The 13,946-nt window shown below is 43.5% G+C and overlaps 1 protein-coding gene across 3 annotated transcripts in view; it reads right to left on the bottom strand.

Annotated features, from left to right (window-relative positions):
* Positions 1-13,296, bottom strand: part of LOC118385501 (rhotekin-like) — a 59,903-nt gene extending 46,607 nt beyond the window's left edge. Inside the window, exons 1-6 of one of the 3 annotated variants that reach the window (XM_035772688.2) lie at positions 13,005-13,296; positions 5,749-5,948; positions 5,606-5,667; positions 1,428-1,481; positions 535-652; positions 47-298 (exon numbers count right to left, since the gene is read on the bottom strand). In XM_035772688.2, the coding sequence (XP_035628581.1) occupies positions 47-298; positions 535-652; positions 1,428-1,481; positions 5,606-5,667; positions 5,749-5,948; positions 13,005-13,112 (794 nt within the window). In that variant the 5' untranslated portion in view covers positions 13,113-13,296. Of the gene's footprint in view, positions 1-46; positions 299-534; positions 653-1,427; positions 1,482-5,605; positions 5,668-5,748; positions 5,949-10,458; positions 10,588-13,004 lie in introns of those variants that run through there. The other 2 variants (XM_035772687.2, XM_052521477.1) reach the window with 2 other exon arrangements.
* Positions 13,297-13,946: the final 650 nt, after the last annotated feature.

A 13,946-nucleotide genomic window follows, 5' to 3' on the forward strand; every position in this document is an offset into this window, starting at 1 on the left:
TGTGTGTGTGTGTCATGCGTGTGCAAGCTGTTACATCAACACTCACTCTGTACAGAGAGCAGGCAGCAGAGGTGGTGGAGACCCTCCTCCTCCATCACATCCCTCTACGTTGGGTATGGTACCACAGGCTGCAGACTCTAGAGCTGCCCTGATCCTCCTCCCAGAGGTGCAGCCGAGGGAGCTGCTGAGGCGGTTATGTCTCCTGGGTCCTAGTGCCCCTGGGCCCGGTGAGAAGTCCTCCACCACACAGGTACTGTATAGCTCCACACGGAGCTCAAAGCACGGGCTCGCCTCCTTACTGGATCATATACAAGAACCAACACACGCACACAGGTGAATATAGCAACAAATATCAACAAAGAAACATGGACAAAATGAAATACAGAATTACACACAAACATAATTAAACTGAAGAGGACAGAAGCTCTCTATACGTTCCTAAGCAAATATTAAAACCACAGACAAAATGCTACATCACCTGCACTAATAGTGTCATATAAATGAAGGAGACAAAATGAGAGCAACTCCACTTGCAATATGATGGTGTCCTCGAAGCAGATGTCAGTCAAAGTCCTGTCCGCCATCACCAGGTCTGTGTCATAGATCTCTCTGCCACACTGGAGCAGACAGAACACAGCACAGTGATGCAGCTCTGAAAGAGAGCGAGAGAGAGAGAGAAGAGCAAGATGGAATAGAATAGAGTGGGAGATGGAGAGGATGGAGTTTTAGAGAAAAGAAGATGGGCAGAAAGAGAACAGGACAGAGATGGCGGAAAAATAGAGAGAACGTAGTAGGTTAAATAAGAGTCCAATAACTACACCTTCACAGGATTAACCGGTGTGACCTCTAAATCTGACCTGATTTCAGATGAAGCTCTGAGAGGAGCCACGATAATACAAGTGTTTTTAGAAACAAACAGGAGGCGGTTAATTGACTGTGCTTACCCCACATGCACGAGTCATAATCTGCATGGATTAGCCACGTAACTGGTTTAGACAAGATTATAGATTGAGACCTTAGAATTACTTCATCAATGGAATGTATGTACTCAGGCCAGTCTGGTAGTGGTGGGAGAGATATGGCTCAAAATAAACTCTGATGAACTGATGACGTACCGGCCGCGTGCACTTAAATAAAAACAAATAGCCAATAGAGACTCCACTCTCTCAATATGCGCCACCTGCATCCTATTCTGACCAAAGGGTTTCCAGTGGCTGTTCCATTCAATTCAAACATTATTGTTAGGAGCTGGATGCTATCAAGTGCTCTTACTGTCCAATGTTGTTACTGGATGCGAGATGTTCAGGGCCGATGTTCAGGAGCGCCGATTTAATCCCCCAAAATTGGTGCGTTTCCAGGCATTGCCACATGATGCGTCGTCATGACACGGTTAGTGACAGCGCCATTTAAGGTTATGTGGGACTCACCTCCTTTGCTCTTGAAGTACTCTGAGTCTTTCCACATGAGTGGGATACGCAGGTCTGGAGTGGAAGAGGAAGAGCAGAATGTCAGCGAGAGAGAGAGAGAGAGAGAATGAGACATTTCTGTAAAATATAGTACTCCGACCCGTATCTGTTGGTCAAATCAAAATCAAATCACATTTTATTGTCACATACACATGGTTAGCAGATGTTATTGCGAGAGTAGCGAAGCTTATGCTTCTACTGTAGATCTGACAATGCAGCAGTATCTAACAATTCCACAACAAACCCTAATACACATAATCTAGTAAAGGAATGGGATGAGAATATATAAGTATAAAATATATGGATGAGCAGTGACAGAGCGGCTAAGATGCAGTAGATAGTAAAGAATAGATAGTGAAGGATACAGTATACAGTATGTACATAGGAGATGAGTAATGTGAGATATGTAAACACTTAAAGAGGCATTATTAAAGTGACTAGTGTTCCATTTATTAAAGAGGCCAATGATATCAAATCAGAAGGTTGGCAGCCGTCTCTCTGTGCTAGTGATGGCTGTTTAACAATCTGATGAGAAACAGTTTTTCAATCTCTCTGTCCCAGCTTTGATGCACCTGTACTGACCTCACCTTCTGGATGGAAGCACAGGGGTGGCAGTATCATGTTTTGGGGGTGTTTTGCTGCAGGAGGGACTGGTGCATTTCACAGAATAGATGGCATCATGAGGGACAAAAATTATGTGGATATATTAAAGCTATATCTATAGACATCAGTCAGGAAGTTAAAGCTTGGTCGCAAATAGGTCTTCCAAATGGTCAATGACCCCAAGCATACTTCCAAAGTTGTGGCAAAATGGCTTAAGGACAACAAAATTCAGATTTTGGGGTGGCCATCACAAAGCCCTGACCTCAATCCTATAGAACATGTGTGGGCAGAACTGAAAAAGCGTGTGCGAGCAAGGAGGCCTACAAACCTGACTCAGTTACACCAGCTCTGTCAGGAGGAATGGGCCAAAATTCACCCAACTTATTGTGGGAAGCTCGTGGAAGGCTACCCGAAACGTTTGTCCCAAGTTAAACAATTTAAAGGCAATGCTACCAAATACTAATTGAGTGTATGTAAACTTCTGACCCACTGGGAATGTGATGAAAGAAATAAAAGCTGAAATAAATCACTCTACTATTATTCTGACATTACACATTCTTAAAATAAAGTGGTGGTCCTAACTGACCTAAGACAGAGAATTTCTACAAGGATTAAATGTCAGGAATTGTGGAAAAACTGAATTTAAATGTATTTGGCTGAGGTATATGTAAACTTCCGACTTCAACTGTACGTCTCAGGTTTGAGCCGTTGAATTGCGACTCAACTTTGTCTCTATAGTGACGCCTTGCTTGTTTGATTGCCTTACGGAGGGAATAACTACACTGTATTCGGCCATGTTTCCAGTCGCTTAGCCATGATTACATGCCGTGGTACGTCAGTTCGGCACAAATGCTGCCATCAAGACACGGTTTCTGGCAAGGGAACGTTTTAATAGTCACAGTGGGTACAACATCTCCTATACACTTCCTTATAAACTCGCTCACCGAGTCAGTGTATATGTCAATGTTATTGTCTGAGGCTACCTGGAACATATCCCAGTCCACGTGATCGAAGCAATCTTGAAGCGTGGAATACGATTGGCCAGACCAGCATTGGATAGACCTAAGCACGGGCGATTCCTATTTTAGTTTCCTGTCTATTCAAATCAAATCAAATGTATTTGTCACATACACATGGTTAGCAGATGTTAATGCGAGTGTAGCGAAATGCTTGTGCTTCTAGGTCCGACAATGCAGTAATAACCAACGAGTAATCTAACCTAACAATTCCAAAACTACTACCTTATACACACAATTGTAAAGGGATAAAGAATATGTACATGAAGATATGAATGAGTGATGGTACAGAACGGCATAGGCAAGATGCAGTAGATGTATCGAGTACAATATATACATATGAGATGAGTAATGTAGGGTATGTAAACAAAGTGGCATAGTTTAAAGTGGCTAGTGATACATGTATTACATGAAGATGCATTAGATGATAGAGTACAGTATATACATATGAGATGAATAATGTAGGGTATGTAAACATTATATTAAGTAGCATTGTTTAAAGTGGCTAGTGATATATTTTACATCAATTCCCATTATTAAAAGTGGCTGGAGTTGAGTCAGTGTGTTGGCAGCAGCCACTCAATGTTAGTGGTGGCTGTTTAACAGTCTGATGGCCTTGAGATAGAAGCTGTTTTTCAGTCTCTCGGTCCCAGCTTTGATGCACCTGTACTGACCTCGCCTTCTGGATGATAGCGGGGTGAACAGGCAGTGGCTCAGGTGGTTGTTGTCCTTGATGATCTTTATGGCCTTCCTGTGACATCGGGTGGTGTAGGTGTCCTGGAGGGCAGGTAGTTTTCCCCCGGTGATGCGTTGTGCAGACCTCACTACCCTCTGGAGAGCCTTACGGTTGTGGGTGGAGCAGTTGCCGTACCAGGCGGTGATACAGGATGCTCTCGATTGTGCATCTGTAGAAGTTTGTGAGTGCTTTTGGTGACAAGCCGAATTTCTTCAGCCTCCTGAGGTTGAAGAGGCGCTGCTGCGCCTTCTTCACAATGCTGTCTGTGTGGGTGGACCAATTCAGTTTGTCTGTGATGTGTACGCCGAGGAACTTAAAACTTACTACCCTCTCCACTACTGTCCCATCGATGTGGATAGGGGGGTGCTCCCTCTGCTGTTTCCTGAATTCCACAATCATCTCCTTTGTTTTGTTTACATTGAGTGTGAGGTTATTTTCCTAACACCACACTCCGAGGGCCCTCACCTCCTCCCTGTAGGCAGTCTCGTCGTTGTTGGTAATCAAGCCTACCTACTGTAGTGTCGTCCGCAAACTTGATGATTGAGTTTGAGGCGTGCATGGCCACGCAGTCGTGGGTGAACAGGGAGTACAGGAGAGGGCTCAGAACGCACCCTTGTGTCCCCAGTGTTGAGGATCAGCGGGGTGGAGATGTTGTTACCTACCCTCACCACCTGGGGGCGGCCCGTCAGGAAGTCCAGTACCCAGTTGCACAGGGCGGGGTCTAGACCCAGGGTCTCGGGCTTGATGACAAGTTTGGAGGTTGCTATGGTGTTAAATGCTGAGCTGTAGTCGATGAACAGCATTCTCACATAGGTATTCCTCTTGTCCAGATGGGTTAGGGCAGTGTGGTTGAGATTGCATCATCTGTGGACCTAACAGATGAAGTCATGGTCAGCTTTGCCAAAAGGAGGGCGGGGAGGGCCTTGTATGCATTGCGGAAGTTAGAGTAGCAGTGGTCACGAGTTACTCGCTCGTGTGCTGCAATCGATATGCTGATAGCCTTGTTCTCAGATTAGCTTTGTTAAAATCCCCAGCTACAATAAATGCAGCCTCAGGATATGTGGTTTCCAGTTTGCATAAAGTCCAGTGAAGTTCCTTGATGGCCGTATTGGTATCCGCTTGCGGGGGGACAAGGCTGTGACAATAACCGAGAAGAAGAGTTATCTTGGGAGATAATACGGTCAGCATTTGATTGTGAGGAATTCTATGTCAGGTGAAGAAAAGGATGTGAGTTCTTGTATGTTGTTACAATTACTCCCACACTTCTTCTTCTTACCAGAGAGATGTTTGTTCCTGTTGGCGCAATGCACTGAAAATCCCGTTGGCTGTACGGACTCTGAGAGCATGTCCCCAGCTAGCCACGTCTCCGTGAAACAGAGTATGTTACAATCCCAGATATCTCTTTGGAAAGCAACTCTTGCCCCGATTCCGTCGACTTTGTTAACTAGGGACTGGACATTAGCGAATAACATACTCGGAAGCCGTGGGTGGTGTACGCGCATCCGAAGCCCCACTAGAAGACCGCTCCAGTACCCTCTCCTCCGACGGCTTTATTTTGGGTCGGCCTCTGGAATTAGTTAAGATGCCCTGGGAGGTACAGACAAAGGATCCGCTTCGGGAAAGTCATATTCCTGGTCGTAGTGTTGGTTGTGCTGGTAAGTTGACATCTCTGATATCCAATAGTTCTTCCCGGCTGTATGTAATAACACTTAAAGGTTTTCTGGGCTGCCATCTATCGGCGCCATCTTACAATGGTGTCTGTGTGCGCATGTGTACACGCTCACCTGAGATGGCCACATGACCCATGCAGGGCATCCTCTCATCCAGTGACCCACCAATACAGGACCTGCAGCAGAGAAGTGGTTTTATTTATTTACTAAATTGTTCTGACAGCAAACTGCCCCCACCCACCCGCTCTCTCTCCTACCTGTGGCCTAATCTCTGCAGGACCTGGGCCTCCCTCATCCTCTGCAGCTGGCTGAGCAGGGCCAGGATGCGGGTGTTGCAGGTGAGCAGGCTCTTGGAGGCCTCCAGGGCCTGGTCTCTCTGGGAGCACGCGGCCAGCAGCTTACTGGCCCCCTCACGCATCCGCACCTCGCGGTCTATCTGACGCTGCACCTCACCATCCTGAGTGGTTGAGTGACAGAGGAGAGCAAGAGCAATAGGGAGAGAAAGATGACAGAAAAGATAGGAGAGGCTCTACTTTACTCATCAGTTTGCACATTCAACAATGTCATATCTAACAACAGCTCCCAACACTACCCGACTCAACAGAAGTCAGAGGTCTTGGACCAGGCCGAGTCAGAAGGATGAGGGCAGTAACGATATATTCTGTCCTGTTTACCAGAAACCCTAGACAAACAAGCAGCTTGGGCTTTCCACTTCAAAACAGCACAAGAAAGAGGATTGACACCCACCATCTCAGTTTGTTCTGAAATTGTGTCTGTAGTTAGAAACAGATAAAATGAGCATTCCTGCAACATTTTGATGTAATATAATCTGATCTCTTGAGAAGTTAAGATAATTGATTGGGCCCAAATTGTCCATTTAAAATGTATAGGATTCATATAGTATTCAATAAATATAGTACCTAACATCCAATGTGGTCCAAACTTTTTCCTTACAATCAGTAAGATATGAGGAATCCCCCAAATTTAAAATCCTCCCACAGACCCCCCCACACCCACCCCAACGACAAGTATACATTATTAGTTCTCTGTGTATGACAAGTAGTATGGAGCTGCAGCTCAGAGTATAGTTTCTTCTAATTATGCAATATATTCTCAGCGAATTAGGTGATGGTTCTTTTCCAACTGTTCAGAGAAATTTGTCTGAAGTTGTTAGATTTGATGTCCCATCAGACATCCTGACATTACCAGGTTCTGACCACTAGGTGATGCCATTCCTGCTATTAAGTCAAATGTGTGAAAAATGTCATAGGAGTGATCTTGTCCCAGCTTGCTGCATCAGTGCCATCCTGCAGCCCACTAAGAGCTGGATTGTAATATCATTTTCAGCAGTTTCCCCCTTAAACATTTAGCAGAATTTGTTGTCAGGAAAATGTTTGGTCCAACTAGGAGGTTTGATACTATACTTATGAGCTGTGACCCCCACTCCCTGAGATGCAAAAAAAAACAAAATGCAAAAACAGATGCAAAAAACAAATGTTCAATACACACTTGTACTTGTGTGAAATAGGAGAAATAGGCACCCTCCAAATAATAATCATCATTATTATTACACTGAAAAACAATATAAACACAACACGTAAAGTGTTGCTCCCATGTTACATGAAATAAAAGATCCCAGAAATGCACCAAAAGCTTATTTCTCTTACGTTTTGTGCTATTCATTTATATCCCCGACAGTGAGCATTTTTCCTTTTTCCAAGATAATCCATCCACCTGACAGGTGTGGCACATCAAGAAGCTTATTAAACAGCATGATCGTTACACAGGTGCACCTTGTGCTGGGGACAATAAAAGGCCAATTTAAAAAAAATGTGCCGTTTTGTCACACAACACAATGCTACAGATGTCTCAAGTTGAGGATGCGTGCAATTGGAATGCTGATTGCAGGAATGTCCACTCTGATAGACCCGGTCAAAATAGCATCTTGGGTTAAACAGACTGTGATGTGTGATTACACATACATTTTTGGACTTTTAATTTAATTAAACACGGAGTGTACAAAACATTAGAAACACCTGCCCTTTCCATGACAGACTGGCCAGGTGAATCCAGTTGAAAGCTATGATCCCTTATTTGACTGGGCTATGGTAGTAGGTGCCAGGAACACTGGTATGAGTGTGTCAAGAACTCCAACGCTGCTGGGTTTCTCACGCTCAACAGTTTGCTGTGTGTATCAAGAATGCTCCACCACCCAAAGGCCATTCAGCCAACTTGACACAACTGTGTGAAGCACTGGAGTCAACATGGGGCAGCATCTCTGTGGAACTAAATATTAATGTTTGGTACAAACAGTGTACATAAACCTCGTAGCCATTGTTTCTTGAAGAACATTACTTAGAAAATGCCTTATGAGCCCCTTTCCTCAGCGGTTTACCAAAACAGTGGCGCGGTGCTGGCTTTGTTGTTGTTTGGCACTTAAGACTCAAGTCAAGAAGAACGCTGTCTGTTCGGTCATGATGTCGTCTCTGAGCTCTCCTCACAGTCTTCTAACCTGTCCACTCAGATAATAAACACCACGTCCAAAAAAAAAACACTTCAGTGTCAGACAATGAGGAGGAACACCAGAGGACAGTCAGACATCCGAAAGAGACACACCCACCCACTTAAAATTCCTATCCTACCCTACCACTCAGTGGCCTTGTGATTTGAGTAACCGCCCTGAGATTGAATGGTTGGGAGTTCGATCCCTGGCCGAGTCATACCATAGACTGTAAAAATGGGACCCGGTGCGTCACTGTTTGCACTCCGCATTAAGGGGATAGAGTCGAGGTAAGGCCCTTCTATAGACTAGCTTCCTGTCCAGGGGGTGTAGTTGTTCATCAAGCTGCCTCACGCTACAGAAATAGGAGACACAATCCTGGGGCCTCATTTTCTTTTTAAAAAGCTGAGTACATTCGCCGTTGGAGATCACATAACTGGGCGTGTACTCCTTATACGTTTCATCATATAAATCAATTAAATTGCAGGACTCCTTTTCTGACATGACTTACAGTATTTCTGCTACTATAACCTAGACCGATAACAAATATTACCATTCATCCATCCACTATTTTAAATATTTGACAACAATACAACACTACAGCATGGTGTTGCTGTGTGATAGAAGCACAACATCATAGCCTATTTCATTTCATAGCCTATACCAAGGCAGGAGATCGATCACAAGCATCTAATGATAAATCAAATCTCGCCACAGAGATACCGTGGCGAGATCCTGAGGCCCATTGTCATGCCATTCATCCACTGCCATCATCTCATGTTTCAGCACGATAATGCACAGCCCCATGTCGCAAGGATCTGGAAACAATTCCAAATAGATTAGGGCCTAACCTATTTAAATTGACTGATTTCCTTTTATGAACTGTAACTCAGTAAAATCTCTGAAATTGTTGCATCGTGCATCTAGATTTTTGTTCAGTGTATTATATTTACTGAATATTATACGAATCCTATAAATAAATAAAAATGGCCAATTTGAGTGCAATCAATTAGTTGAATTATATTTCAACAAAATAATGTTGCAGGAATGCTAATCTTATACATTTTAACCACCAAAACCATTTCAGAAGAATCTGAGATGGTGGGTGTCATGGCTTACTGAAATGACATGGAACAACCCAGCTAACGTATCAGGGTTTGGTGTGTGTGTGTGTGTGTGTGTGTGTGTGTGTGTGTGTGTGTGTGTGTGTGTGTGTATGCGCCCACTGGCATTGGTACCTGGCAGGATAATTAATCAGATCAGACTGCTAAGACAATACGTTGTGGGGAAAAATGTGGTGACATTATCTATCCTGTGACTTATGCTGTATTGTTTTAGGTTTTGTGGCAACATTGGTTTAACTCTATATCACTATACACATTCAAACCAGGTTAAGATTGGAGGATTGGAAGAGATCAATGATCATGCTTTGTGCTGCTGCTACTACATCATTTAATTATAGTATTTTGACCATTATACTCAATAGAATGTTGTGTTTCTATAAGCATGGATAGATCCCATTTTTACATTATTTTTTAAAACTACACAAGTTAGTTATGAACAAATTCTTATTTTACAATCATGACCTACCCCGGCCAAACCCTAACCAGCACGACGCTGGGCCAATTGTGCACCGCCCTATGGGACTCACAATAACAGCTGGTTGCGATACATCCCGGGATCGAACCAGGGTTGGTAGTGACACCTCTAGCACTTAGATGCAGTGCCTTAGACCGCTGCGCCACTCGGGAGCCCCATTAACCTTTAGTTCAGTGTACTTAACTCCGAACAACCAAATCCCCATGTGACAGTCATTTTTATTTAACTAGGCAAGTCAGTTATGAACAAATTCTTATTTACAATGACGGCCTACACTGGCCAAACCCGGACGTCACTGGGCCAATTGTGCGCCGCCCTATAGTACTCCCAATCACAGCCGGTTGCGATACATCCCGGGATCGAACCAGGGTTGGTAGTGACACCTCTAGCACGGAGATGCAGTGCCTTAGACCGCTGCTCCACTCGGGAGCCAAAAAGGTTTAAAAAAATAAATAATTGTCCAAGCATGTCCAAATGAACTGTGTTATGTCTGATGTCTCTTCCCTCGAACATCTACCAGTTACCTACCAGGATATAGCACACCTAACATGAGGTCCCTGATTACCATATCTGTGCAGAAACATAAGAATTCCTATCCAGGCCCAACTTCAAACAGATGTCTACACAGCCCAAATTCCGACTAGAGTCCATATTCCTTCCAATACATCATCAATCAATTCTTCACTAGCCATCTTGTACACACATAAATACATGATCCTAAATACGTGATCATGGGCGCTCCTGAGAAAGATTTTCTGAGTATATTCACACATGTACACCATATATTACAAGCATCCCTACGCAACGACCAAGCTATAGTAAAAAGGTCTGGTACTGCCTCTGTACCAACACTGTTCTGTACACTCACCTGGTTATTTTCAAAGATGTTCATGTTCCTCGGTCCTTCAAAGAGCTCCATCATCTACTTTGTGAATGACTCCACCAGTTTTACAATACAGAATATACAGTCCAGTCTAGTTTGAGTTATTAAAGCTACAGTCAGCCAGAGAGACGAGAGAAGGTCCAGTCACCGGGGAGTGGAGGCAGGGATTTTACATGGATTAGTATGCCTTGTTATTTCATGTCCCAGACTAGTCCCACCTCTGGGGAGACTAACCTAATACCTGGATGTCCTTTACCTGACAGCATGTAATATACAGGCCATAGTCATATGTTATATAAACAGATATCTTACCACCATCTTCAGCTCTGACCTATCGTTAGCATGCCGTTTTCATCATGGTTCAAAGTATTACACTATTTGCATGTACTGCACTGTAATATGACTGAGTAGATTTTAGGCAACAGTGCCCTCTCCTGGACTGTTCTGTACTACATCCAATGGCCAATCTATTCGTAGTTCATAGAGCACATAGTTACAGACCTCAGGCATTGACAATGCAGTGAGACAGCATTGTCAAATCCATTCAACTCCAGAGGGGGAGGGTTGGAGCCAATAATGTATAAAATGATTTGGACTGCCTAGTGGGTTACTGGCCAGTAAAAACACAATGAAATGCTGTCCAATCTGATATTGGAACCTGCCACAGTATTATCAAGGCTCTCTACACTGCAGCACTATGCAGAGATGTTAATAGGTGGTAAAGCTAGCTCACTTTGGCCTACTGATCTACGGTCAGTCAACTGCAGAGGAGGTGGATTATTTTAGCCCTTGATCATGACTCCATTACATTACACATAAGCGTCATAGGACGAAGGTGTCTTCTGTACGGGGGAGTTTTAATAATAATAATAATAATAATATATGCCATTTAGCAGACGCTTTTATCCAAAGCGACTTACAGTCATGTGTGCATACATTCTACGTATGGGTGGTCCCGGGAATCGAACCCACTACCCTGGCGTTACAAGCGCCATGCTCTACCAACTGAGCTACAGAAGGACCACATTGTTAAGAGCCGCAACGTTCGGTCTGAACATTAACACGCGTCGCGTGTGGTACGGTTTTGGATGCATAAGGACCATAATCTTTAATATCAGCAAGAAATAATAAATTTAAAAAACTAAAGGTTAAATTGATACACACGTTAATAGGTGTTACAGCATTTGTTTATGGAAGACAGAGTGGACTACCTGTGCTAATTAGCTAGCTTAAAGCTGATGTAGTTTTAAGCTACATTTGAACCCAACCAATGTTTTTAACCTAGACCCATGTCTACACAGGAGGACACCGGATGGTTTCCCCAATGGCAGCATCATATACTGCAGGCTAAAACCCCAAGCTGCTCTCAGACAGAACAGTCATTGTGTGAGACTGACCGCATAGTTAGAGAGGTAACAGAAGTTATGGATCAATCATTCACTGTTACTAATGGAGCTGTCTGGTCTTCAGGCACTTGAGCAATGATATGAGTCACAGTCTGCTCTCCTCCCACTCCCTGGCGTTAGGTCAGGTGTGTGGGTGTTTGTGTGTTGGGATTTCAGCTCTTCATCTCCCATATTCTCTCTATATCTCCTTCTCCCCTCCGTCTATTCTTCAATTCACCTGAAGATGCCCCTTGGTCTAAGTCTTGGTTGGCGACTTTATTATGTAATCAGTTGATTCTGTGAGTCTGAAAAAAAACATTCCATGTTTTTTATGCAGCTGATAAAAGTGTTAAATGAGTCTGATAAGAAATCTGGCTGTGCCAAGTATAGAGTAGTAGAGGGCAAAGATCTGGGGGGGGGTGACATACCGTCGGAATAAAAGCGTCTCATTTCCCATGGGGGGGGAATGGAGAGCGAGAGAAGTTACTGTTACTGAAGACAAACAATACCATTTCCCATGGGGGGGGAGGAATGGAGAGCGAGAGAAGTTACTGTTACTGAAGACAAACAATATCATTTCCCATGGGAGGGAGGAATGGAGAGCGAGAGAAGTTACTGAAGACAAACAATATCATTTCAAGGCCAGGAAGCAATATGTACATTCCAACTAGATTACTCAGGTATGAGTCATTTCACAAGTTCTGAGAACCATTTAGGGTTTTTGTCATTTCCAGTATGTGATGTCATTGTATCAATCACCAAAAGCCACAATAAGTTTTTTTCTCAGGGGAAAAAGAAGTCGAAGCAATATTGTTAAAGGGGCAATCTGCTTTTGCTATGTACATTTTTTTTTGCAGGACTTATAAATGATATACACTCATTGACTCTTGAAGAAAATAACTTCTAAATTACTCAAGAGCTTAGTTCAACTGACCTAGCCTATTAGAACTATAACTTTGATATATTGGATGGTCAGTCCTTTCATCAATAGCTCTGTCTATGAATTTAAGACTAACATTTCTCCAGGCTTATCCTTTCGTTTAAAAAAAATCTAAACAGGGGTCCTTTGTTATTGTATTGGTATAACGCATTTAACACAGGGCGGGATGATCACTTTGTGGAGCGAAACGTTAGCTCTCCACTCACCTGCGCCGTGTCCGTAAGAGTGTTGAAATGCCCCTTTCGTCGTATTTCCAGATCCAATGCTGACCCCCTTGCTACCGTGGTTCTCGACACCTGATTTCGGCAAAACATTCTAATAACCTACCATGTAAGTCAAAAGGATTCTTGAAAAGCTATGACAAGTGGTAGCCTGAAAATGAGAAGAACCGCACTATGACTACTGTTTTATAGTAGAAGCTATCGAGAAATGAATAAGTTATAGTAAGGTCCGTGGGTCATCGCCGTGTTGGTAACGTTATTACTATCCAAAGAGCCAGGGGTGCAGTTGGGTTGGGGGCGTGGAGGAGAATAATTCTTCTTCGTTATCAGGGCGTTCGCACATTTGTTTGTGCATGCCGCCACCTATTGGTCAAGTTACACTTTGTGAAATGATAATGAACCACCAACCAATCCTACACCTATAATAGCACTATTTAAAAATATATATAATAATTAGAAATAAAATACAATTTAAAAAAAACCACCCCATTCCACTACTTTGACCCTAACTGATCCTACACTAGGCCAACGGCCTGGGACAATGGGACACTTTTGTTTAACACACCTTGTTACTCTGCAGGAAAAAAAACCTCTACACCCAAGTACTTCTCTGCAGCTGCCACCACCACATCTATACTCTGTGATTTACGTTCCATTGCTGTGGTACAGTTGATAACCATGACAATGAATGCTAAGAAGCCAACATTACTGAAGCATACATTTTTATCACTCTGTATTGGCCTAGGACTACTACTCACCCTTGACCCATCCTCCTCTACTCTCTTCATTGCCTCAGCATACGACACCTTCTGTTCTACTCTGACCCTGGCAACCGGTACCCTGCTGGGTATTTCACGATCAACAGTTTCCCCATGTGTATCAAGAATGTAAGATGGCGCCGGAGAAGAAAGCAGACGTTTTACGTGC

The sequence above is a fragment of the Oncorhynchus keta genome, chromosome 6 (assembly GCF_023373465.1).
Source record: "Oncorhynchus keta strain PuntledgeMale-10-30-2019 chromosome 6, Oket_V2, whole genome shotgun sequence".
Taxonomy (NCBI): Eukaryota; Metazoa; Chordata; class Actinopteri; order Salmoniformes; family Salmonidae; genus Oncorhynchus; species Oncorhynchus keta.